The following is a 26,408-nucleotide window of genomic DNA, read 5'->3' on the forward strand; positions in this document are numbered from 1 at the left end:
TCAATAAAAGTACAGTTTTTTCCTACTCAGAGCGGTCCTCCTAAGTGTCATGAGGCCTTTTAAATAACTTGTTTGTATATGCTTGCATACCTGTGCATGAATACACCTATGAGTGAGCGCGCAGAGAGAGAAAGAGAACTGAAAAACAAGTAAAGATCACAGTTTTGATGAGCCCACTGAACAACCTTTCTTTTCCTTCAGTGGGACCCACTTACTGCCAGCCTATGGATCCAGCCTTGCCTCAGACCACTGCAAGGGTAGGCAGGCAATGGCCCTGAGTATGTGTTTTATTAGATCCTCATCCATCACCTTGTTGCTGGCCTGACATCTCTGGTTCCACATTCTGATTCCTGTCCTTTTGGATCAAGTTCATTCCTGGCACCTCAGTTCCAGTAACAGGGCTCTTCTCCAACCTTTTCCTGGCATCTTGCCTTAGTTTCTTGCCTGAGTTTTGGGAACTGGAATTCTGTCTCATGCCCTCTGCTGCTTCTGTTCACTGACGTCCTTTTCTGGAGCCCTGGCCCTGTTGGGGGAGGAGGCCTTCCTCCCTTCCTCTGGGTCCCCTTATGTTGAATGCTTGCTCTGCTGAACTTTGTCCCAGTGCCCAAGAGGCTTCCCACTCCTTGCCTATATCCAGACCTGCCCTAGTCATATTTGCCTACAGTATTCCTGGATCTGTCATAGTCACAGCCCCACCCAGATGACTGGGTAAGCATGAGCCCTGCTGTCCTCACATTTCAACACTTATCATCTTGAGAAAAGTCTAGGGAATAAAGGTCATCAGCATAGCAGGATACTTTGTTTGGAAATTAGACCAGATTCTTCCAATAAGCTTTCTAGTTTTTCGTTGTCCTGCAACCCATGGAATAAATGAGCCATGTGGAGGGCTTATTTAGGATATTCTGACCCATTTTGCTCCCAATTGTCTGCAAAGGACAGAAAATGGGCCTGGCCACTCTGATGACAGTAATTTGGCTTATAGGCTAGACATTTCCCTGAGTCTCTTTATCAATTAATTTGGCAAATGGACAGAATTCCAGGGAAGGACTCTTCCTTTGGTGTGGAAAGTTGGGCAGATGGTCACCATGCAATAACTGGCCAGGGAAGTGGTGTGTTCTGGTCCAGGCTCTGCCACTTACTACTTAGTGATCTTGAGAAATTCATTAACCTTCTCTGTGTGCCAGTTCTTCATCTATTTAAAAATAAATGATCTCAGACATGGTCACTCACAGGGTTGTGAGGATCTGCTGAGATAACAGGGGTGTGAGTCATTGTCCGAACGGGAGGATCCTAGCAACAAAAATCCAATCTGATAAAACAGTACCTTGCTTCCTAGAGTGTTTAATGCCATCTGCACATAGGTCTCCTGGGATTCTTCAACCACCTTGCATCAAGGATTTGCTCAAGGCCATGCGGCTGCAGAGTGCAACAGGTGTCCAGACCCCGAGGGTAGGTGTTCTGTTGCACAGCCACCATGGAAAGACTGTCTCTGACTCCAGGACAGGATAGGGTGGGGGGCAGAGGTGCTTCTGTCCGTGCTCTCCACTCCCATCTTAGCCACTGCAGTCTGGTCCCGCCACGTCCGGGCCGCTCCCCCACTGATCTTTCAGGGGGCAGATGGTGTCAGGGCATTTCATTTCTGACCAGAAAAGGTTCTGTCAGTGGGAGGAGGCTTCTGAGAGATCATGTGCCTCTGTTGGGGGTCTGACTTGATTACTGGTTACTTCTTCTCCTTTTTGGTGCTGGGTAATTTTGACCTGAAGGAAGAGAGAAGAGCGGCCAGTTATCACAATGGCATTGAGGTAACTAGCACTGTACTCTCTGCTGGTTGGTTGCTGTCCTCCCCTTTAAGTGTGGCGATGGCCAAAACTGAAACCCTTTTACCCCCCACATTCTTATCCTCATCTTCCTCTTAAAGAACTTGTAACTCTGAAGCAACACATTGCCTTTCTGTGCAAAGAGCCCCCAAGTCTCTGGCTTGTCTTCCAGGTACCAGCACCAGCAAATGATACTTGGGCAACTCCAAGCCCCTGTTGGACTTACAGTAGGTCTGAGAAGGTGGGATGACTGGTGAGAAGCCAGGCCTGCCATTCATAGAGCCTACTATCTATAACCTTGACCTTCCAGTAGCTCTTTGGCACTGTTTCCATGATGCCCCTAGGGATTCTCCTATAGCCCTAACTTACCATCAGTCCTGCTCTGATGCTTGTACAGATGTGAATTAGGCTGAATCAGATTTTGACAGTCTCAAATCCTTTCCATCCTTATTGCAATATCTGGCCATGCAGAAGAATAGCTCTTCTTTCCTGTCTTATACATTATACTCTGGAGGACTGGAGTATTAGTGTGCTATGTTGGTTCAGTCAAGTCCGACTCTTTGCGACCCTATGGACTGTAGCCCGCCAGGCTCCTCTGTCCATGGGATTTCTTCAGGCAAGAATACTGGAGTGGGTTACCATGCCCTCCTCCATGGGATCTTCCCGACCCAGGGATCGAACTCATGTCTCTTACATCTCCTGCATGACAGGCGAGTGCTTTACCCACTAGCGCCACCTGGGAAGCCCCCGGAGTATTAGGGCAGCCAGCAACAAAAGATCTGGGACACTTCCCCCAACAATAGCATTCTACCGGGAGGTGCGTCAGGGGCTCCAATTTCTTAAAAGTGTCCGTTTTGATGGAGGTGGACAACAACCCATAGAGAAACCCTTCCCTCACTAGCCTGACTATAAGCCTCTTGAGCAGCTCAGCTTTTCGGTTCTGTATGCCAAGGGGTGTCGGGATGTGGAGCTAGGTTTCTCCCCCCCTCCCATCATCTACTTGGACAAAGCAACTTCTCCTGGACCAAAGAAGAGGACTTCCGGCTCATGCCTACCCTGGGACAGGACACAGCTGGATGGCAGAGATCGCATGTCTTGACTGAGTAAAGATGCTAGATGAAGCTAAAGACAAATACAGAGAAAAATACATCAGCACTAATGGCACAGGCACTCATCGGAGGGTCATTTCAGGACAGCCTCCAGGGAAGGAGTCAGGAAAGGGAGGGGGAAGCAGTGGTGCTCTAGGGACATTTAGGAGCCTCATTTCCAGGCTGCAATATATATATTTTTTGTCTTAGGAGACATTTCATTTGGATGCAGAGGTCATGATGCCAACCTCATAGACCCAAGGAAGTAAAATAAGGAGACTAATCTGCCAGATGAGCACTAGAATCACAAGACTTTAGGGCTGTTTGGATTTTATAGATCATGGCAATGTTCTGTAGCTGCCTCCCTCATTAAGCAACAAGGGGACATAAACGAACAAGCAGGTAGGGCAAGCTGGCATCTCATGCCTTCAGGAAGCAGAGAAGCAGTATCTCCCGACCTGGAAACAAATGCTGACAACTGGGATAGACAGGAAAGGCTGGTTGGGAGAGACCATGTAGACCACAGAGACAGGTTTACTGCTTGGGGGTGGAACTGACTCGAGGCTGAAGATGGGGAAGAAAAAAAGGATATAACAAGGACCCCAAAATGTGAAGCTAGAGCCAGAGAGTTTATTACAGGGTAAGATCAGTAGCAGGAGCCTCTGGAAAGTAGAAGGTGTGGGGCGGAGGTCCTGTTTCAGTCAGCAGGTACTCTCAGTGGGAGGAAAATGTTCCCATTGGGATGTTACAATTGTCTCTTAATAAAGATCACACACCACGCCTGGAAATGGTTGAGAGCCAGGAGAGAGACAGAGAAGCTTAAGGCATTCCCCTTCAAGGGTCTATACCAGGAGCCATCATCAGGAAGATATAATTATTCAAATGAGAGCTGTGCATGGAACCCTGGAAGGGTGGTCAGGAGACCTGGTTCTCACCCTCCATCCCTTGTGAGTGGCAGTCACTTCACATTTTGGGGGTCTCAGTCTCTTCCTGGTCAGTAAGGAGACTTGGCTGAGTTGGCCTTCCCGTCACCCTCTAATTGAACAGTGCACTTTTGATATCAGTGGACTTCCACCTCCAACTCACAGTTTTGGATTGGACTTCCTAGCGCATCCCGAGGTTGAGGCTGCAACCACTCAATACCTCTGCACAAGGTGAACCTTAGGACGGCTTGGTCTCCTGGGGAAGGAAGAAGGGGCACAGTACAGTGATGCCCAACAGAGTAAGTGTGTGTAAGTCAGCAAGAAAGGCCCTGTTTACATTCTTCAGATGATAGGATGTGAGCGATAGGACACTGCCTGCACCCACACCTCTGCAGCTGAGATCAGGGGCGTGAGGCTGAGACAGGGGAAGAAGAGGGTCCAGGGCACTCCAGGCTGAGAACCCAAGCGGCCTGCCCCTCGCCAGGCACCCTGCTGCCCTCTTCAGACATCAGAAAAGATCTGGGCATTTGCCTCCTGGGAACTCAGCAGGAGGAAGGGAGCCACCCCCAAGGGACACTTTCTGGCCCTTCTGAGTGAGCAGCATTTGCCCTTCCTGCCTGCCCTGCTCCCTCTCCTTTTCCTGTTATTGCCCCTCTCCTCCCCCACCCCACCGGCATCCCAAATAAGCCCTTGCACCCCCAGCGACATTCTGCCCCACATCCTAAATAGATTGCTGATTTCCGTCTGCTGGTGTGACACTTCCGTCTGCTGAGACAAGGATGACGAGCAATATTCACTGGCCCTTGGGGTGACTGCAGCGGGAGAGGTAGGTGATGCGTTTCGGACTGAGGTGAGGACACTCTCAGAGGGGCAGGACACTACACCAGCCGGCCTTGCTTCCCTCCCCATTTGGGGGTCAGCCAGAGATGGACTGGGGTCTCAAGGACCCTTGTTTGCACTCCAGGAAGCAGGTGGGGTGCTTGTTTGTGGGGATTGGAATAGGGGCAGGGGTGGGTGTCCGGGGAAGTGGACGTGAGAATGGGACGGGTTTGAGCTGAAACGACAGAACGCTCAGCTCCTGTTGTCTCAGGACAGTTAGCTGCCATTTTTAAGTTTCTTGTCCTGTCTCCGTGTTTTGTCCCGATGCTGGTACAGTTCACAGACCTGTTATCTTTGTTCCCTGAAATTTCTACTGCAGAGACATCCAGCCTTACTCTCGCCAGGCACTTCCCTGTGAACCCGCCTCCCTCTCTTTAAAATTCCCTTTTTTGCTCAAGTACTGATCACACAGCAGGTATCTGGGAAGAGGCTGACTTTAACTGCTCTGCATTAAGAAAACATACATATGTATATATTTATTGATTAATATATGTTAATAATAACTGTATAAGCCTCTCATAATCACACTACCCAGAGATAATTCTATTGATTCTTTATTTCTAAGTTCTTTCCTGTGTTTCATAAAAATTACATAAATACATATTTATATATACTTACCATGCTAAAATCATACTCTCCCTCCACTTCCTAATTTTCTCACTTAAAACTATAAAATAGATGCGCTTCCCCGGTGGCTCAGACAGTAAAAGATCTGCCAGCAATGTGGGAGACCCAGGTTTGATCCCTGGGTCAGGAAGATCCCCTAGGAGGGCATGGCAGTCCACTGGAGAATCCTAGAGAATCCCATGGATAGAGGAGCAAGGTGGGCTACAGTCCACGGGGTCAAAAAGCATCGGACACAACTGAGTGACTAACACTTTTGCTCTTTCAAACGGTAGGGTTGGATGGAGATAGTTGGAGCAGGAACTTTCATCCATGGTAGTGAAGTAGCTTACCACCTCCGTTACTGACCACGGAGTCTGAGACCTATGTTCCCAGAGGCATCCCGGGAGGTACTGCCAGGGAGCAGTGTGTGGGTGGGGTACCCTTTTGCTAGCACTGAGAGCCACAGATAAAATAAGGTGTTTATGCTTCTCTGAGGGTCAAGTTAATAAGATGGCCACCTCCCAGCAAACGCCCTCTGTGAAGTCTTACAGCTGGTCCTTCCAGGCTTTGCTCTCCTTTTGTGAGTCTCATCTGCTAGAGAATGGGGCTGTGGGTCATGGTGAAGCTTACCTCCACTCCAAGGAGGGTACTTGCACACATGTTTGGGAGAAATTATTGTGTCCTTGAACTTCTTTCCCATGTACTGGAAGTAAGAGTGGATTGCCTTCCAGGCACAGAACCTGTGAGAAAAATGGCTTCGGGTCACAGAGACAAAACCACCCACTGAAAGGGCTGGACCACTGAGCACAGAGGAAGTGGGTGGGGACCAGTCCTCACAGAGACGGGGTGGTGTCATACAGAGAGGAGGAGAGCCCTGGGCCTCAGAGTGCTGCCTGTCAGAGGCCCTACTGAGGCCGCCTCTTTGTCCAGGCCCGGCTCCAGTGAATGCCTGGCCTGGGCGCGATGTGAGGACTTTCTTCTGGAATCCCAGTGAATGGAGTCTGTAAAGAATGTGCAGCACTGAGGCCTGGGTGGGGCTAACTGCTGGGATGCTGACTTCAGCCTTAGACTGGGGGGGTGAAATCACTATCTATAACCCTACCTGGAACAGAGTGTCTGACTGGCCTCCTCCAGGGGCCTGATTCTTAGTTTCCAACCTGTCCCTTAACTGGGGGCTGTGATCCCCTCAGCTCATTCCCTAGAGCCCTTTCCCTGGAGTAGACCCTGGTTCCTCACGCAGACTCACTGCAACCTGGGAACTCTCGCTCCTGAGAAACCCTGGAACACTCCCCACCCCTTCCTCCCAGGCCTCTAACCCTTTGCTCTCTGTCAGCCTGCCCTTGGATGGAGACCTCTTAGAGGTCGGTCTTGGTGTCTTGACCTCCACCCTTCCTCCTCCTCCCAGAAGGGTACTCTATTCATTCAGAGTTGGCTTTTCCCATTCCACTTACTGAACTGGGTGTCCCTGTCATCATGAACCACCCACTATGCCACAAATGCATTTTTTATGGTGCTTAAGAGACCAAGCGACCTGGTTTCTAGTCCTGGTTTTACTACTACTTACCAGGTGATCCTGGGTGAGTCCCTTAATCACTCTGAACCTCAGTTTCCTCATCTATAAAATAGTGACAGAAAGACTTTGCCCCACCCACCTCACAGTGTTGATGAGAGGCTATCTGAGGTAATGTGCATGAACACAGTTTGCACAACATGAAACTCTTTGTAAGTGCATAGGAAAGGAAGTAAAGAACCGGCTCCATGAGGATTAGGGATTCAAAGCCTGGCTGAAGCACCTCTATGCTTTCTCAATAGGTCTGAGGAAGAGCTGAGCACTGACTCCAACCAGGAACAGCATGTATTTCTCAGGGGCTTCTAAACGTCTGGAAAGATTCAGGATGAGTTTCCATTGAGTCCTGGTTTGGAGAACTAGAATCAAGTCCAGATTTAAGTGCTAGATAAAAATTGGTGTTCAAAAGGCTGACCTGGGGGCTTCCCTGTTGGTCTAATGGTTAAGACTCTGTGCTTTTGCTGCAAGGGGCATGGCTTCGATCTCTGGTTGGGGAACGATGATTCTGCATGCCACGTGGTGTGGTCACACACACAAAATAATAATAATAAAAAATAAAACAAAAGGCTAAACTGATTATCTTGATCTTACATTTTTGTATTTTTTAAATTCTACATTAAATAATTTATTATCTTGGTGATTTTAAAGTAAAGGCTAATGATGGGTAAACAACCTGTGGTTTAGTTGCTGAGTCATGTCCGACTCTTATGACCCCATGGACTATAGCCTGCCAGGCTCCTCTGTCCATGGGATTCTCCAGGCAAGAATATTGAAGTGGAGCCATTCCCTTCTCCAGGGGATCTTCCTGACCCAGGGATTGAACCCAGGTCTCCTGCATTGCAGGCAGATTCTTTACTGACTGAGCTACGAGAGAAGTGTAAACAACCTTTACACTTCTATTTTAACAAACAACATTTTTTTTTTTTTTTGTAGGAGAGGGAAACCCTTAAGAGTCAGAATCACATAATAGTCTAAATGTCAAATCAGCCTGGTCTGGGAACATTTCAGCCAGCTGTCCTCTGGTCACTATCCCCTAGGGTACTGCCAGTCACTATGTCGATGGCATGAGCTGGAGCTGGAGTAGATAACTGGAGTTAATGGCTGGGAGACTGTGACGACCTGGGTTAGTCTCTCAGCCCAAACCATGACAAGTAGGTTCTGAAACAAGTGGGCCTCATGTATCTGCCATGCAGCCATTTGGTTAGTTTAATGTTTATATTTTGACCTTCACAGCTTCCTCACCATGTTTTCATTTTTAGTTAAAGGCCACATTTGCTACTTTAATCTTGAGAGATATGGCATGCAAATCTGATTGTCTATCTCCTTTGAAAATGGAAATATCTAATAGCCGTGCCCCTAGTGATAATTATGGGATTTGAGACTAACAGAGCAACGGTTTTCTGGTTATTGCCTCCATGAGGCTCCTTAAGCACAAATACAATTTTGTTAGTCTTGACAGAATTTCCCCCCAAGTAGTTGCAGTCCACTCTCATCCTTGGGGCTTTCCCAGGTGGGGATAATGGTAAAGAACCTGCTTGCCAATGCAGGAGATATAAGAGATGCAGGTTCGCACCCTGGGTTGGGAAGATCCCTTGGAGGAGGAAATGGCAACCCACTCCAGTATTCTTGCCTGGAGAATTCCCATGGACAGAGGAGCCTGGTGGGCTGCAGTCCATGGGGTGGCAAAGAGTCAGACATGACTAAAGCAACTAAGCCCACATGTACCATCATCTTTAGGCGAGGAACTGAAACCTAAGAAAACCTAACACCTCTTCCAAGCAAGCCCAGAAGAGAGGGGGAGCCAGTTACCCACCCCTGCATGGCCTTCCACCCTCTGATTCAGTGTTCAGTGTGAGGGATAGAGTGGGTGAGCAGGATAAGGATATACCACTGTAGCTCCCATGAAAGTAGAAAGTAAAACAGAGGCCTCGAGGAAGACAGAAAAGTCTCTCAAAAGTCAAACGTGTTTTTCTGACCTCATGGTCCTCAGATGAAGGGAGATAATTACCTTTTCCAGAAGTACATAATGATGGGGAAGAGAGACATGATAGCCCCGTGGAAGATGCTCCTATCCAGGTGGCCGTCTGAAATGGCAGCAAGGATTGTGTCCTTCTGGGCATCAGAGATGTTCACCTACCCGCAGAGTAGGAACCTGTCATTGGCAGAGGTTCCAGGGAAGGCAGGAAACCTCTTTTGGACCTCAGGACTTTTATGACCATCCCCTCCCCAAAGGCAGAAGTTTTTAATGGGACTGCTAGGTAAAGGTTATCGGGTTGACCCAGACTTAGGAGGTGCCTTATGAAAGCTTTCAGGATTCTTGTAGTGGGAAATGCTTCTTGGCAAAAGGCCAGAGAGGAGTCGGGGTCCTCCTTACTCTCAGCCTTGGAGGGACATCTGCATGCAGGTACAGCTTTAGGATGATACTAATTTTGGACTTCATTAGGGCCACATCATTTTCGTTGTATGCCCGGTTGACTTGTAGCACACGAGCTGAACTCACCAAATCATTAAATCTAAAAAGAAGTAGTAAAGAGGAAATTAGCAAGGAGAAAATGCAAGATTAAACAGTGTTTCTGGCCCAGATCTATTTCTGTCCTAAAAGCATAAGAGCTAGTCCTGGGCCAGGTCATTCATTCAATCATAATTCATCCATTGGCAAATGTTGAGCACCTACCACATGTCACAGGTTATGCCAAGTGCTTCTTCAAGTATATTTCTTCACTGCAAACTCCCTTATTTATCCCATCCTCCCTTCTTTACCCATCCTGGACCTTTCATCAGTTTTGCCTGTAATTATTTCAAGAGCTAAGTCTTATCTTCCTCTTTTTTCCCCTCCTGTGCTGACCCTCTCACAATTACCACCACTCTCTGAAGCAACATATTCCTTTTCTTAAATGTTTTTATTATAGTAAAATATGCAGGACATAAGATTTCCAGTTTAATCATTTCTAAGTGTTGAGGTCAGTGACATTAAGTACATCCATATAAACTGTGAAGTCATCACCATCATCTGACTCCAGAACTTTTTTCATCTTCCTAAACTAAAACTCCATACACAATAAGCACTAACTCCCATTTCGCCTTTCCTCCAGTCCCTGGCAGCAACTACTTTTTGTCTTCTAGCAGCATATTCTTTTACTAACCAAAATATCTGTCAGTTATACCTTAAGTACACAGCATACTTCTCTCAGGCCATTTTAAATCTTAACTGTTTAAAATCTTCCTAAGAGTAGAGTACCATGGGCCTCCCATTATAAGCCTATTCTGCATGTCCATTCATATACTTGATCAGTGGACAGTTAATAAGGTTTTACTCTGTGCAGGTGCAGTTCCAGGAGCAGGGATTCAGCAGTGAACACAGTAAACAATATCCTGCTTTCCAGGAGCTCATAATCAGTGAGAGGAAGAAGACAGATTTAAGCAAACAGATGAATAATTCAATATGCAGTAGAATGCTAAGGAGACAACAAAAGGGGATGAGTGACAGGAAACGGGGTAGGCACTGAACTTGTACAGTGAAAAAGAAAAAGATGAGGGCAGGGGCTTCTTCCCGCCAAGAGGGCAGGGGTGCAAGGGCTCTGAGGCAGGCACCATCCTGGGAGGGCACTGGGAGGACAGAGCAGAGACCCTCCTTGCTAGAGCATGGGGCAAGTGGCAGGTAGCATGTGGTAAGCTCCAAGATACAGGCAGGCTCTGTTCATCAAGGCTCTTTAGGCAGTGAGAGGATGTCTGGACTTCATCGCAGTGGGAATGGGAAGCTGCTGGCACGTTTTAAACAGGAGAGTGATATAATTGGTCCACACTGAGAAAAGGCTGCTCTGGCTGCTGTGTGGACAAGTTTGTAGAGGGCAAGTGAGAAAGCAGAGACGATGGTGGCAGGACTTGGAGCACCAGGGAGGGCTGTTCACGGTGGTATTATTTTTCTGCCCCTCAGTCGCCTCCCCCTTGAACACTTAGGAAAAAACCTCACTAACCGCTACTCATCCTTCAAAGTTCAGCTTAGGTGACCTGTCTCCCAAGAAACCACTCCTAAGCACTCAGTTGTCTAAATGTACTTCCTGGGCTTGACTTGACAACTATCATCCTACTTCTTAACTTCCATTTGTGTTTTTTTGTCTGCCATCCCATTAGTTGGTGGGGTCTTAGAGAACAGAGAACATGCCTTAGCAGGTTTTTTTTGTTTTTTTTTTTAATATTTGCAACGTTAAATTCAGTGCTTAAGAAATAATAAACAATCAATAAATATATATGGAACTGAGCCAAACTCTTCCTTGGGGTACCAGTGGAAGATCTCTTAACCAAACACCCTTAACTGGTGTGCTGAGTTACCAGGTAGGTGCCCTGCACGTCTAAAGAACACATTGCCTGATACCAATAGCACACCCACCATGTACATTGCTGGGACCGTTTCATGAACTCTCTCACTTTTCTGTAACTAACTGAGGCAAATAGTTACAGAGAGTTATTCATATCTCTTCCCAAATATTTTTGCCTGTTGTTACTTTAATTTGTAATTTATGAAAATTGACAAACTATGAACATAAAAAGAAAAGGAATTTGTTGTTTTTGTGAAAACAAATTTGAATGCTTTGGGATGTTCCAAGAAAGGCAAGTTTCTATTTAAAAAATTGCTATTGGGACTTCCCTGAGGCCTAATGGCTAAGACTCCCCACTTCCAAGGCAGTGGATGAGGGTTCAATCCCTGGTGGGGGAACTAAGATCCCACATGATAACATAAGTTTTAAAAACTGTATTTAAAAATGGCTAATGAGATCAGCTAGACTCCAATTTTTAAAAATTAAAAATTACTACTGAGTTAGATAGGTGTGGAAGGCAATTTTAAATGTTGAAAAAACAAGTATAAAAATCCAGAAGGATTAAATTGCTTTGCAGTAACTATAGTTTCTCCCTCCACTACAGAAGAGAAAAATTAGAAATAGTAGATTGCATTTTGGGTATGGTTTACACAAGAAAAATATGTAGAGCTCCAATTAGTGGAATGGTTTTGGCTTTACTTCAAGTTTTACAGGTAAATTTACATGAATATGTTTTAACTTAAAAATTTATCTGCTTCATGTCATACATTCACACACACACATTTTATAATACCTTGCTTTAACGAAAGAACTATTGGTCCAGTTATGCAACATAAGTGGACATCTATCATATTAACAAATAATAGGGAAAAAGTGCTCCACTTCTTGGGTATAAATAAGTGCATTTCAACACCGGGAACTGCAGAATATGGAGGAGCTTTTAAGATCGAGAGGAAAGAATGGTGGGTGTGGATTCAGGGACCTTACGCAGTGGGATTTTCAGGTGGAGGCTGCTGCCTGGCAGAGCTGAAGTTCCTGTGTCACTTCCAGGCCACTGCAGTCTTTGCTGGGAGGAACTAAGTGTGGAAAGCTGTGAGGGGAAGGAGAAATAGGAAACTTACTTTTCCATTTCAGAAAAGAAATAGAAATCATTGACGGCATAGTTGATTATGATAATCCTGTGACCAAATACTCGGCGCTTTATAAGGACTATGTCTTCATTTTCAAGATCTATGCTCCGGGCACTGGGATGTGGTATTGGGCGTCCTGATATGTGTGGGGCTGTGGAGAAATCTGAGAGAGGGGGAGAGGGACAGAGAGAGAGAGAGGAGTTAACATTTATCAATGGGATCATTCACCACAATTCTATAAAAACAGCAATACTGACTAAACCTTTTATGTGTGCATGCTGTGTGCTGTTGCCTCAGTCGTGTCTGACTCTTTGCAACCCTCTGGACTGTAGCCCTCTAGGTTCCTCTGGGCCTGGGGTTCTCCAGGCTGGAGTGGGTTGCCAGGCCCTCCTCCAGGGGATCTTCCCCATCCAAGGATCAAACCCATGTCTCTTACATCTCCTGCATTGGCAGGTGGGTTCTTTACCACTAATGCCACCTGAGAAGCCTCTACCCTTTTATAGCACTTACTATTGCCAAGAATAGTTCTTAGAGGCTTTACATGTATTAACTCATTTAATTCTTACAACAACACAATTATTATTCCCATTTTACAGATGAGGCACAAAGTCACTTATGCAGGATCCTCCAGTTAAAAAGTGGCAGATTCAAATCTAGGCAATCTGGCTCTATTATCTGTGACTCCCATTTTCTGTCTTGCCCTAAAAATGGGAAGCCATAAGGGCTGATCATATGCTGCAAATTCATTACTGTATCTCCAGCACCTGGAAAAGTGCTGGCCATATTGTGGATTCTCAAAAAGTGCACTGAATGAACAAATGAACTAATGAATGAGGTAGTTGAATAAATCTACACAAACAACATGAGGAAGTAGTTTTGTAACATGTGAGAATTCAAAGTTCTTCAGACTGATCATTACCTTTCTTTCCTGGCTTCTGAAGCAGAATGCACTGGGCTCACATCCTCACTATGTGGAACTAGGCTTGCCTTCATACCCAGGACCTGGAGTTCTTGCTAGACCCTAGGCTAATGCAAGCATTGAAAGCAAACAGGACCCTGCAGGGCCTTCCCAGGGACAGACACCCCCACCTCCACCCCCCAAGTCCCCTGCCTCTTATTTGTAGAAAAGCTTTAGCCTCCTGGGCCTTCTCTGAGTTCCAAAGAACAAATTGAATCAGAGAAGTGAGAAAATGCAGCAGCAACTAAGGAAAAGAGTCAAGCAAGACAAAATAATAATAGTTATCCGTAGTTTATCCAACCAAGGACCTTCGGTTCCTCTTCAAAGGCTATAGATGATAATCTATATGAGCTATATCCTTGAGTTATTTTATGAACACTAAAACCCCAATCAGGTGAAAGAAGTTAATTGCATGCTGACTACCAGCATGTAGATCCCAGACCAATTTGAACCAGAAGGTTGATGAGGTTGACCCCCAGTTATCTCACCACCAACCAGTCAGAAGAATGTCAATGAGCTAATCAGGTACCCTGCAACCCTCTGCCTCATCTTGCCTTTAAAAATCCTTCCCTAAGAGGCAACACGAGTTCGGGTCTTTTGAGCATGAGCTGCCCATGCTCCTTGCTTGCTTGGCTCTGTGTTGGATGCCTTGCAAAAAATGCTATACCTTTCTTCACCACAACTCAGTGTTGGAAGACTGGCTGTACTGCAGGTAAGTGAGTGAACCCAGCTGTGGTTCTGCAATAGCATGACATAAAGCAACGAGCTCTGTAGCTTCTTATCTGGGTTAACCCTTGTAGCTTGTATCAACCCTTGTATCAACAGGGAAGAGGAATAAATAGAGAAGTGACTTACTTTCCTTGCTGTATACTTCCTGGTGAAGATAGTCTTCAAGTTCCTGGCGCTTATGGGGATGAGACATAAATCTGCGGTAATTACAAAAGCTCTTGATAAAGCTGATCATCTTCAGCCAACCTCTCTTCTGGGGAAAGAGAAAGGAGCGCCACATATGCATTAGCACAGCCTGCTGTTCACTGAGTCCACTATGTGCCAGAAACTTGACATTCATTACATTGAATCCTCACAACACCTCCTTTAAAAAGCGTTAAGTTTTAGCTTCAATTTAAAAGTAAGGAAACTCAGGTCAAAGAACTTATATAACCTTCCCCAGAATAAGCAAGAATCACCCAGGCATGGTTGAGGCCACTGACAATGTTCTTTCTACCATCATCTTCCTACAGTGAAGATTTGAGATGCTATGAATGGGAAAGGGCATGTGAGAGCTAAAAACAGAAAGAGACAGAGGACAGAGATAAGCATGACTCACAGGAAGGGGAGTAATAGCTCAAGCAGATTTTGAAATGATGAAGAAATAAGGAAATGAGTAAATCATTTCTAAGCATTATAAAAGAAAAATATAACTACACGTGCACACACTCATACACTCCCTCTCCACCAACACATAGGGACACATTAAAAATGCATGTTACATTTCTTCACCTGTTTCTTAATAGATTCCCAGGGACAGTTCTCTAGTTTATTTGCCCCTTGATAAGCTGATGTTTACAGCCAGAAAGAATCTTGATCAACTAGTTCAGTTGTCTCATTTCATAGAGAGGAAACCTCAATGTAAGCTTGGCTTTAGAGAGCCAGTGAATGAATGAATTTTAGTCACTAATTTGTGTCCACCTCTTTTATGACCCCATGGACTGTAGCCTGCCAGGCTCCTCTGTCCATAGGATTTCCCCAGCAAGAATACTGGAGTGGGTTGCCATTTCCTTCTCCAGGGTACCTTCCTGGAGATCCCTCCAGGGATCAAACCCGCCGTCTCCTGCAGGCGGATTCTTTAATGCTGAGCCACCTGGGAAGCCCATAGAGAGTCAGTGGCAAAGCATATAAACTACTGGATTTAGTGTCAGAAGTTTTGAGTCTGGAGCCTATCTTCACCTTAATTGGGTAATTTGGGTCAACTTTCTAAATGTATGTCTCAATGTCTCCATGTGTAAGAAAGAAACAATAGCCTTCAGGGTTATGGTGAAGGTTAGTCATAATATATGTACATCAATCACTATGCGCAGTGCTCGGCACAAAGCAGGCACTAAGGACATGCTGAATCCTTTTTTACACCTTCTTAACTAACAGCAACTGAAAGACCTGAAATTAAAACTCAGCATCCTGGTGTTGGATGCAGTATTCTTTCCACTCTCCCAAATGATCATTCATGGTACCCTGACATAGAGTTGAGTTGATCCACATATGGAGGAAATAAAAAGGAGAAAGAAGGGAGCAGCATGTTATCATACCTGGGGTTCTGCATCAGTGGGCATAGGCATTATTTTTTCACTATTCTAATATAATTGTTATTTTACCCAGTGGGTATATAATTTGATATAGTTGTGATTATAATACATATATGATTTGGAGTTCTGTTGGGTTAAAAAATTTCTTTGTCACATCTTTTTTTTTTTTTAAATTGAATGAAAATTTCTTTAAACTGTACTCTACAATTTTCAAAAACTTCACACATATGATTTCATATAGTCCCATAATAACTCTTCCTTCCTGACCCTTATCTTGTCCCTCCCTACTTTTCTCTCCTCACTGGTAACCATAATTTCTTCCTTATATTTGTGAGTGGCATAGGCATTCTTTTCAGAGATTCTTTGGCATGATCTTTAGTGTCAGATAGAGTTGGGTGCAAATCTTTCTGATGACCAGTTCTACAACATGCTGATCAAGTGATTATTTAAGAGGAGTATGTATTTTTTTCTCAAACCCTATGAAGAGACTTTCCTGAATCATATTCCTGTCTCCTCTTTCTTTCCTTCTTCTGTCCTCCCATGGAAGAAAGAATGAGTTTGGTAGTTGATGAGCTTGGCAGCAGGAAAAGGGCAGGCTTTGTTCTTTAGCCTCCTGAGTTCTCTCTGGGAGCTGCTGGTCTGCAGACACCTGTGTTCAGGCCTGCCTTTTGTCATACAGTAGGGAGCTCACCCGGCTAAGTGGGGGTCTCACTGTTCCTCTTTGTTAGTGACTGGACATATAAGTAAGTAAGGGAATCGAGAGGATTATTTAACCCACTTGACTTCACAGCCAATCCATGCCCTCCAAATCAGCTTTCAGTAGTTAAAAACAAACAAACTGACATGTTGATCTCCATATGACCAGCCTCTGTGCCTGTCATTCAACTGGTTCTAATCACAAATAGTGAAGACAGGGGTTTCTTGAAATTCCCTCTGTAACAATTGCTCTGAGCCTCAAATTCTTCCGTTGTAAATGGGGATTTGAAAACCTATCCCAAAGAGTAGCTGCTTTGGTGAATAAATAAGCAAACAGTGAAACTCTTCTGTGTGGTTGGCAATGCCTAGGCAGTGGTTTCCTGGTCCCCAGTCTTGTCTTTGCTAGCTTCCCCACTGACCTGGGATTCCTGCAGGTAAACTGCTGTCCTTGAGGGCTTCTTGGGTGAAGCTAGTGGTATTTCAACTTCCTTCTCCAAAGGAAGAGGTGGAAACAGTTCTTGGTAATCTTTAAACCTGCCAGCAGGAGACCAGGAATATTAAGGAAGGCAAAAACATGGTACATAAAAGGTAACAGTCCAGGCAAACCTCTCTCAGCTTTTGGAGGAAGGGGAATTTGGTGAATGGTGAGATATTAAAAAATACTTCTGTAACCATTCCAATCCTTTGCTCATGTCAGTCTGTTCTTCCTGACCAATACTGTAGTGTTCCTTGCTCAGGTAGCTGAACAGAAATGTGTGTGTGTGTGTGTGTGTGTGTGTGCAGGTAGGCAGGTAAGAGGGTTCAGAGCAAGTTCCGCTTTTATTTTGTAGGGATGCTCTGGCAGTGAACCGTGAGAGTAGACTCTGAGACTAATGTGACTTTCAGAAGTCAATGAGCAGCTTCAGAGAATCACTGCCTTCACCCAGCAACACTCACCACTTTTCTTCCAGAGATTTCATGACATAGCCCTGGACCATTAACAACGTTGTTGTGCTGACATGATGCATGAGAGAGACTTCCTTGATAATAGGGGCATTACACTGCAGCATTTGTTCTAAAAAATGCAAGAGAGAAGAAAAGTCATCATTTTCTTATGTACCATTTCTGAGGCGGCTAGGATTTTTCTCATCCAAGAGCCTCATGGTTCCTTGTTCTCAATCTGGCCAGATTCAGCTCTCCACAATCTGGCTGAAAATCTCAAAAGTACATTTGGAATGCTATGTGTGCACGTATTTGTAGAGCAAATACTTCCTGGTTTAGTCCATTCCAAATTTCAAAGATAAGTGCATAAGGGGAAAGCAGTGTTTAAAGGACTCCATTTCTGCAGCTAGTTTGAAGTTTTCAGTTAAGGAAGAGAATAGAGGAATAAAGGATTAAAGTTAAGTGGCTGAGGCAGATGGGAAATCCAAGATTACCAATAAATATTCTAAAGGCAGTATGATTCTCCAGGTGTTCAAAGACTACTGTGTTCATTAAAAAGATTTAAAAGCTTATTAAGGACAGGATCTGCATATTCTCCTTTCTCTTCTAGCTCATTCAAAATGATGCACAAAACCTAATATCTTGTGACTCAATAAATAAATATTACTTACAAGTAAAGACCTGCCCCTTTTACTGCTTTTTCTGCTTTCAAAATTTATAACTTTATCTTGGTTTAACACAAGCACCACACACACACAAGCCTATCTGTTCATCTGTGCCAAAACAGGAGGCTTCTTCATTGCTTTGTAAGATTTGTTTACCTCCAGGATAGGATCATGCTCACCCCCTTTTGTTTTCCTCTAGAATTATAGGTCAGTACTTTACTTGCAGTTTCTGCTTCTGGACAAGATGAATTTACATGGATCAGATTTACCCTCCTGCCTTAGGCAAGAAAACAAGACAAAACTTACACAACAAAGATTTTCAGGGAGACAGTTCTTCTCAGCACCTTTCAGTACTCTTTACATCCCATGGATGGTGGACACTCTAGCTTTGCATCCTGCTAACACATGATTTTGGATCTAACGCCAGTCTACTTGATGTGAAGGATCAAATGACTGGAGTTTGAATTCAAGTTTTACTAAATGGAAAAGTTAGTTAACTTCTCCATGTTTTACTTTCCTCATTAGAAAAATGGAGTTATTTATCCCTACCTTCTAAGTTATTTGTACCTATCTCTTAAGGATTAAATTAAATCCTACTTTCAGGGTTGAGAGGATATATTTCACATACAAGCACAAGTGTCATCTTTTATTTGTGGTATTATATTTTGGATTTATTATTGTATTATTATTTTAGTTTTTCAATAGCAAATTTCCTATTTAGAAAAACTAAATACTAACACATGTTAAGAATTTAAATAAAACTCCTGCTTCAAGCACATTCTGATTTTAACCCACTATCCATTCTGTCTTATCAATATTATACTTCAGAATGGTTACATATAAAAGAACAACAATGCATGTAGTTTTTTGGGCCTATGTGTCTTTCTTTCAGTTTTATCTTTAAGAAAAAGAATGATAGATTTGATTTGTTTTTTCTTTTTTGAAACACTGCATGTTATCACTTATATGTGGAATCTAAAAAATAAAGAAATGAATATAACAGAACATAAACAGACTCAAAGATATAGAGGATAAGCTAGTGGTTATCAGTGGGAAGAGGGGAGGGAGGTGGCACAAGATAGGAGGAGGGGATGAAGAGATATGACCTATGTATGAGATAAATAAGATATAAGGATATGTTGTTGGATAAGGAAATGGCAACCCACTCCAATAATCTTGCCTGGAAAAACTGCATGGACAGAGGAGCCTGGTGGGCTAGTGTTCATGGGGTTGCATGAGTCGGACATGATTTTGTGACTTCACCACCACCACCAAGGATGTATTGTATAGCACAGGGAATATAATCTTATATTAACTTTATATAATATAATATATAATATTATATAATACAATATAGTAATTTATAATAACTTTAAGTGGATTATACTCTATAAAAATACTGAATCACTATGCTTTATATCTGGGATGAATATAATGGAAATTAACTATACTTCAATTTTTAAAAGTGCATTTATTATTATTCTCTGCTTTCACGGTCTTCGGCTTTGTCTCAATACTGCCCCATGTGGCCGCTGCTCTGTTCTGCTTTCTCAGGGAGAGAGCAGTCTCTTCCCCAAACTTAAGATTCTAAAGGGTAAAGGAAACAATTTCAGGAGAGGAGAATGCATACCAGGAGAGTTTTTGCCGTGGAAGAAAGTCTTGATTATGTTTTCAAAGAGAGACTTATAAATCTTTTCATTTGTCTCAACACTGATCTTCTGTATGGCTACCAGGAACTGCAATGGGGTTTCAGCCCCCCGTTCTCTGAGGAACTCCCTGAAGAACTCCAAGTGCTGTGTGTTTAGGAGGACTTCTGTCAAGTTTCTGGAAAACAAGAAAGCATCATTGGCAGAGAGAAAGAGATGGTGACCCTGGATTCTGCTCCAATTAGGGAATGGGGAAGGGTCTCTCCCAGACTTCAGGGCTTTGAACTGTAATTGAAGAGCAGAGTGGATAAACTGGTTACTCTGCTTATTTATGGAGATGAACTTAATGTACCCATCCTAAGCTTGGTCTAATCATTTGACAACCCCAATGGGAGAAGAGAAGGAGTATTTTAAAGGGGGCTTTTTGTTGTTGTTGTTGTTCAAGGAAAACTTCTTCCATTATGGATTCACTGGCAGTCATTTCAGCAAGACAGACCATGAGTGACCAGCAGTTGTTATAGATCAATATTTCTAAATTTCCACTGCTGATTTCTTCTTTCACTGTTTCTTGAGTACAGGTGTTGCCCTAATGTTTCAATTCTCTTGACTCTTGCCTTATGATTTTCTTCTGCTAGGTAATCTCTACATCCTCTGTGGTTTCAGTTTTCACTGATATGAGGAACTGATTTCAACTTTCAGTGTTACTGTGAAGCTATATCTCTAGTTTCTGTGAACTCCACAATTTCAGCTGCCCATTGAACCTTATCTTTATGTCATTTGTCATTGGTAGAACCTCTCCATACAAATTCACGAGTTGTCCAACTTGTTCTTCTCCTATTACGTACTTGTCTTATTAAGAATGATGCTAGCTACAGGTTTTTTTCTTTTTAATTTATTTATTTATCTGAAGGATGATTGCTTTACAATATTGGTTTGATTTCTCTCATTCATCAACATGAAGTAGCCATGCATTAGGCTCCTCTGTGTATGGGATTCTCCCAGCAAGAACACTGGAGTAGTTGCCATTTCCTTCTCCAGGGGATCTTACGAAACCAGGGATCAACCCTGAGTATCCTGCAACTCCTGCCTTGGCAGGCAGATTTCTTTTACCAGTGAGCCATGTGGGAAGCCCAAGAATCAGCCACCCGTGTACACAGGACCTCTCCCTCTTGAACCTCCCTCACATTTCCCACCCTCTCCCACCCCTTCAGGTTGTTCCAGAGCCCCAGTTCGAGTTCCCTGAGTCAAGCAGCAAATTTCCACTGGCTGTCTATTTAATATATGGTAATGTATATGCTTTCACGCTACTCTCTCCATTCAGCTCACCCTCTCATAAATGTACTTTTTAAGGGTGAGATGATTCCCTTCTAAGTTTATTGAGAATTTTTATCATAAATGGATGCTAGATTTTATAAAATGCTTTTAATGCATCAATTGAGATACTTGTGTGAAGTTTTTTCCCTTATTTTATTAACATGATGCATTCTATTAATTTATTTTCAGATGCATTATTTCCATTCCTGGAATAAATCCCACTTGGTTATGGTATATAATCCTTTTAAAATGTGGTTGAATTTGGTTTGCTAATATTTTATTGAGGATTTTCACATCTAGGTTTTAGAGGGATATTGGTCTGTAGTTTTCTTATGATAATTTTGTTTGGCTTTGGGATCAGGATAATACTTGCTGGCCTCATAAACATATTAGAAGTGTTCCTTTTTCCTCTATTTCCTCAAAGAGTTTGTAGACTATTGGTAGCATTTATTCTTTAACTATTTCATAGCTTTCTCCAGTGAAGCCATCTGTCTAGACTTTTATCTGTGAGATTTTAAATTATTAATCCAATTTCTTCTCTTGTTATAGAGATTTACTCACATTTTCTATTTCTTGAGTCAGTTTCAGAAATTTGGGTATTTCTAGAAATTTTTCTATTTCATCTAATTGTCATTGTCATACTCCTTGCATTTTCTTACAAACAGGTTAGTTACTTTAGGGTCAGTGGTCCTCTCTTTTGGTCCAGGTTTTGAAAATCTGTGTCATCTCACTTTTTCCCTTTTGTCAGTATAGTTAATGGTTTATCAATTTTGTTAATCTTTACAAAAAACCTATTTGTGCTTGGATTTTCTCATTTTTCTTCTCTTCATATTATTGATTTCCACTCATGTATATTATTTACTTCCTTCTACTTCCCCTGAGTTTAGTCTGAATATATCATCCCACCACCTTTAGTCTCCATTGTTTTTTTATTGAAGTATGGCTGATTTATAATATTATATTAGTTTCAGATATATAATATAGTATTCACAGACTTGAAAATACTAAATTTTCAAATAGATTTGAAAATCTGTTAAAACACAGAATACACAGGGTGAAGGGACATAGAACATAATAGTAGAAAGCTAGATTGGGGGAATTCCTGGGTGGTCTAGTGGTTAGGATTCCACACTTTCACTGCCAAGGGTGCAGGTTCAATCCCTAGTCAGGGAATTAAGTTCCCACAAGCTGCATGGAGTGATCAAAAAAAGAAAGAAAGAAAGAAAAAAGAGAGAGAGAAGGAAAAGAAAAGACTTCTTTCATATTCAACTAAACTGGGAACTACATATTTCTGTAGACATAGTGGAGAGTGGTGAATAGTATAAACTGGAACAGCAAAAAGAATAAATGATTGAATTTCAGGGAATAATTCCAGTTCCTTAAAAAGGATAAATGATTGAACTTCAGGGAATAATTTTAGTTCCTTGAAGAGGAGGAAGCTCCATCTAGAGAATTTAGAAGAGACAGAGGACTTATAACCCTCAATGAACATTATCAGTAACTGAAAACATACTTCTGTAAGCTTTCTCTATACAAAATATTCTGCCAGTGACATTGACTAACAAATTTGTATGTGTTAATATATCTCTATCATCCATAAGATAACTTTTCATACAGCTAGTCATTAATAGATAATAATAAATTAAAAAATAAGTGCCTCAATGAATGGCACGGATAAGAAAATTATCGTCAAGTGAGAAGGTGGAAAATACTTAAAAAAGTAAAAAGTAGTAAAAAATAGAACATGGTAAGTTCTTGTATTTTAAAGGTTTATTACTTCAGAAGAGGTGGAAGTCACAGCAGACATACAACTGGAGGACTTTATTTTGTAGAGACGGAACTTGTGCTAAGGTGAATGGAAAGAGAGAGTGGGCATTTCTGAAAGAAAAGATCACAGACTCTTTGTCTAGCACTGGGAACTTATCAGAGGCTGACTCTAAGACTGATCATAAAGGGGAGAGACAAGAAGTAAGGAGCTAGTTAGGAGACTACTACAGCTGTATGCAATCCACAAAAACACAAACTGGCAAGGACATCCAAACAAAAATGTCTCTTGGGGTACTATTCATGGCAATGAAAAAGTAAAGATAATATACATGTTCATTAAAAATATATAGTTAAATAAACCATGCAATATCCATAGTATGGAAGAAGGTAAATCTATTTATATTGACATGAAAGGATATCCATGATAGTTTGTTAAGTTTTAAAAAGTTACTGTATAATATATATTGCATGGTGCAAATTTTAGAAAATAAATAGTGATTTAATATAAAGTATCCCTGTGCATGTACAGTATGATTAAGGAGAGCTTGTGCCTGGACATATCGTTGTGACCAGATCCTATGTCTTACCTGGGTCTCATTGAAGGCTTCCTCACATTAGCCCTTTTAAAGAATGACATTCTCCTTTTTGAGGGTAAAATCATCTTTGGTTCTCGGATAATTTCTACAGTAAAATCTAAAAATAAAATTACAAAAGTGTGGAACATCATATTATAAAGAACACTGAAGACAGTAAGAAAGAACAAAGAGTGAAGGACATTATCATACATTGAATGCGTGTAGAAAAACCAAAGTCCCCAATGACCAATGGCCTGAGATAGCAGCTGTTATGGGGACTTGCTCCCTAAAACTCCTCTTCATGGATCACAGTCTTGTCGTGGCAAAGGGGTTTATGTAACTCAATGAAGCTAAGAGCCATGCTGTGCAGGGCCACCCAAGATGGATGGGTCATAGAGAAGAGTTCTGACAAAACCTGGTCCCCTGGAAAAGGAAATGGTAACCCATTCCAGTATTCTTGACTGGACTAACCCATGAACAGTATAAAAAGGCAAAAAGATATGACACCGGAATATGAGCCCCCCAGGTTGGAAGGTGCCCAGTACGCTACTGAAGAAGAGCAGAGGATAATTACTAATAGTTCCAGTAACAGTGAAGCAGCTGGGCCAATGTGGAAACAATGCTCAGTTGTGGACATGTCTGGTGGTAAAAAGCTGATGCTATAAAGAACAATACTGCATAGGAACCTGGAATGTTAGGTTCATGAATCAAGGTAAATAGGACATGGTCAAGCAGGAGATGGCAAGAGTGAACATCGACATCTTAGGTATCAGTGAACTAAAATTGATGGGAATGGGCAAATTTAATTCAGAAGATCATTATATCTACTACTGTGGGCAAGAATCCCTTAGAAGAAACAGAGTAGCCCTTATAGTCAACAAAAGAGTCTGAAATACAGTACTTGGGTGCAATCTCAAAAACAGAATGATCTTAGTTCATTTCCAAGGCAAACCATTCAACATCACAGTCATCCAAGTCTATGCTCTTACCATTGAAGCAAAAGCAGCTGAAGTTGACCAGTTCTATGAAGACCTACAAGACATTCCAGAACTAACACCAAAAAAGATGTAGTTTTCATCATAAGGGATTGGAATGCAAAAGTAGGAAATCAAGAAATACGCAGAATAACAGGTAAGTTTGGCCCTGAAGTACAAAATGAAGCAGGGCAAAGGCTAAGAAAATTTTGTCAAGAAAATAAGCTGGTCACAGCAAACATCCTTTTCCAACAATGCAAGAGATGACTTTACACATGGACATCACCTGATGGTCAATACAGTAATCAGATTATGTTCTTTGCAGCCAAAGATGGAGAAGCTCCATACAGTCAGCAAACACAAGACACAAGATCTGGAGCTGATGGTGGCTCATGAGTTCCTTAGTGTAAAATTAAGATTTAAATTGAAGAAAGTAGGGAAAACCATTCAGGTATGATCTAAATCAAATCCTTTGCGATTGTACGGTGGAGGTGACGAATAGATTCAAGGGATTAGATCTGATAGACAGAGTGCCTGAACAACTATGGACAGAGGTTTGTAACACTGTATAGGAGGCAGTGACCAAAACCATCCCAAAGAAAAAGACAGGCAAGAAGGCAAAATGATTGTCTGAGGAGGCCTTACAAATAGCTGAAAAAAAGAAGAGAGGTGAAAGGCAAAGGAGGAAGGGAAAGATAAACTCAACTGAATGCAGAATTCCAAAGAAGAGCAAGGAAATAAGAAAGATAAGCAAGATAAGAAAGCCTTCTTAAGTGAACAATGCAAAGAAATAGAGGAAAACAATAGAATGGGAAAGACTAGAGATCTCTTCAAGAAAATTAGAGATACCAAGGGAACATTTCATGCAAAGATGGGCACAATAAAGGAAAGAAATGGCAAGGACTAAACAGAAGCAGAAGATATTAAGAAGAGGTGGCAAGAATGCACAGAAGAATTGTACAAAATAGGTCTTAATTATCCAGATAACCATGATGGTGTGGTCACACCTAGAGCCAGACATCCTGGAGTGTGAAGTCAAGTGGGCCCTAGGAAACATACTACAAACAAATCTAGTGGAGGTGATGAAATTCCAGCTAAGCTATTTCAAATCCTAAAAAATGATGCTGTTAAAGTGCTGCACTAAGCACTATATATTAGCTACTAATACATATAACAACACATATAGATTATAAGTAAATGGATAGAGAAAAATATACTATGCTAACACTAATCAAAGGAAAGGAAGAGGACTTCCCTGGTAGTTCAGTGGTTAAGAATCTGCTTGCCAATGCAAGGGACACAGGTTCTATCCCTGGTTGGGGAAGATTCCACATGCAACTAAGCCCATGCAACATAACCACTGAGCCCGCACACTAGAGCTCATGCTTTGCGACAAGAGAAGTCAAGGCAATGAGAAGCCCACAGGCCACAACTAGACAGTAGCCCCCACTAGCCTCAAATAGAGAAAGCCCGCGTACAGCAATGAAGACCCAGCATAGACAAAAATAATTTTTTTAAAAAAGAAGTGTTAATTTTATACAGAACAGTCTTCAGAGAAAGGAGTGATATCAGAGATAAACAAAAAGTATTACACAATGATAAAGGGGTCAATTCTCTTAAGACAATGCAACAATTTTTAACATACATGTGCCTAATGGAGTATCAAACTATGTGAACAAAACAAGAGTTCTATGTGCGACAGAACTACAAGGAGGAAAATGTAAATCCACTTTCAAAGTTGGACACTTCAACACCCCTCTGTCACAGATGGAAAGATCCAGCAGGCACAATATCAATAAGGATCTAGTTGAAATCAACAACACCATCAATCAACTAGAGCAATCAACTAGATAGCTACAAACCACTTTATCAAACAGCAGTAGAATATACACTTGGCTGAAGCTCACATGAAACATTTACCAATGCTGAACACATTCTGGGCCATACACATACCTTAAAAAATTTAAATGAATAGAAACCATATATTTGCTGTCAGACCACAATGCAATTAAACTAAAACTCAATGACAGAAAGATAGCTGGAAAATCTCAAAACACATGGAGATTTAAAAACATACTTCTAATAACACATGGGTCAAAGAAGAAATTTTTAAAGTATTTTAAATTAAATAAAAATGAAAACACAACTTATCAAAATTTGGGAGATGAGCAAAAGTAGCAATTAGAGGAAAATTTATAGCATTTCATGCATATATAAAAATAGAAAGAAAGATCATCTAAATTAATCATCTAAGTTTCTACCTTAG

The 26,408-nt window shown here is 42.3% G+C and overlaps 1 protein-coding gene across 1 annotated transcript in view; it reads right to left on the reverse strand.

Annotated features, from left to right (window-relative positions):
• Positions 1-1,330: 1,330 nt before the first annotated feature.
• Positions 1,331-26,408, reverse strand: part of RGSL1 (regulator of G protein signaling like 1) — a 49,616-nt gene continuing 24,538 nt past the window's right edge. The window contains exons 10-21 of the mRNA XM_043485714.1: positions 23,181-23,286; positions 19,497-19,690; positions 17,217-17,334; positions 16,700-16,814; positions 14,140-14,266; positions 12,318-12,489; positions 9,255-9,393; positions 8,889-9,013; positions 5,944-6,053; positions 3,992-4,084; positions 2,873-2,939; positions 1,331-1,757 (exon numbers count right to left, since the gene is read on the reverse strand). Of these exons, the coding sequence (XP_043341649.1) occupies positions 1,721-1,757; positions 2,873-2,939; positions 3,992-4,084; positions 5,944-6,053; positions 8,889-9,013; positions 9,255-9,393; positions 12,318-12,489; positions 14,140-14,266; positions 16,700-16,814; positions 17,217-17,334; positions 19,497-19,690; positions 23,181-23,286 (1,403 nt within the window). The 3' untranslated portion in view covers positions 1,331-1,720. The remainder of the gene's footprint in view (positions 1,758-2,872; positions 2,940-3,991; positions 4,085-5,943; positions 6,054-8,888; positions 9,014-9,254; positions 9,394-12,317; positions 12,490-14,139; positions 14,267-16,699; positions 16,815-17,216; positions 17,335-19,496; positions 19,691-23,180; positions 23,287-26,408) is intronic.

The sequence above is a fragment of the Cervus canadensis genome, chromosome 13 (genome assembly GCF_019320065.1).
Source record: "Cervus canadensis isolate Bull #8, Minnesota chromosome 13, ASM1932006v1, whole genome shotgun sequence".
Taxonomy (NCBI): Eukaryota; Metazoa; Chordata; class Mammalia; order Artiodactyla; family Cervidae; genus Cervus; species Cervus canadensis.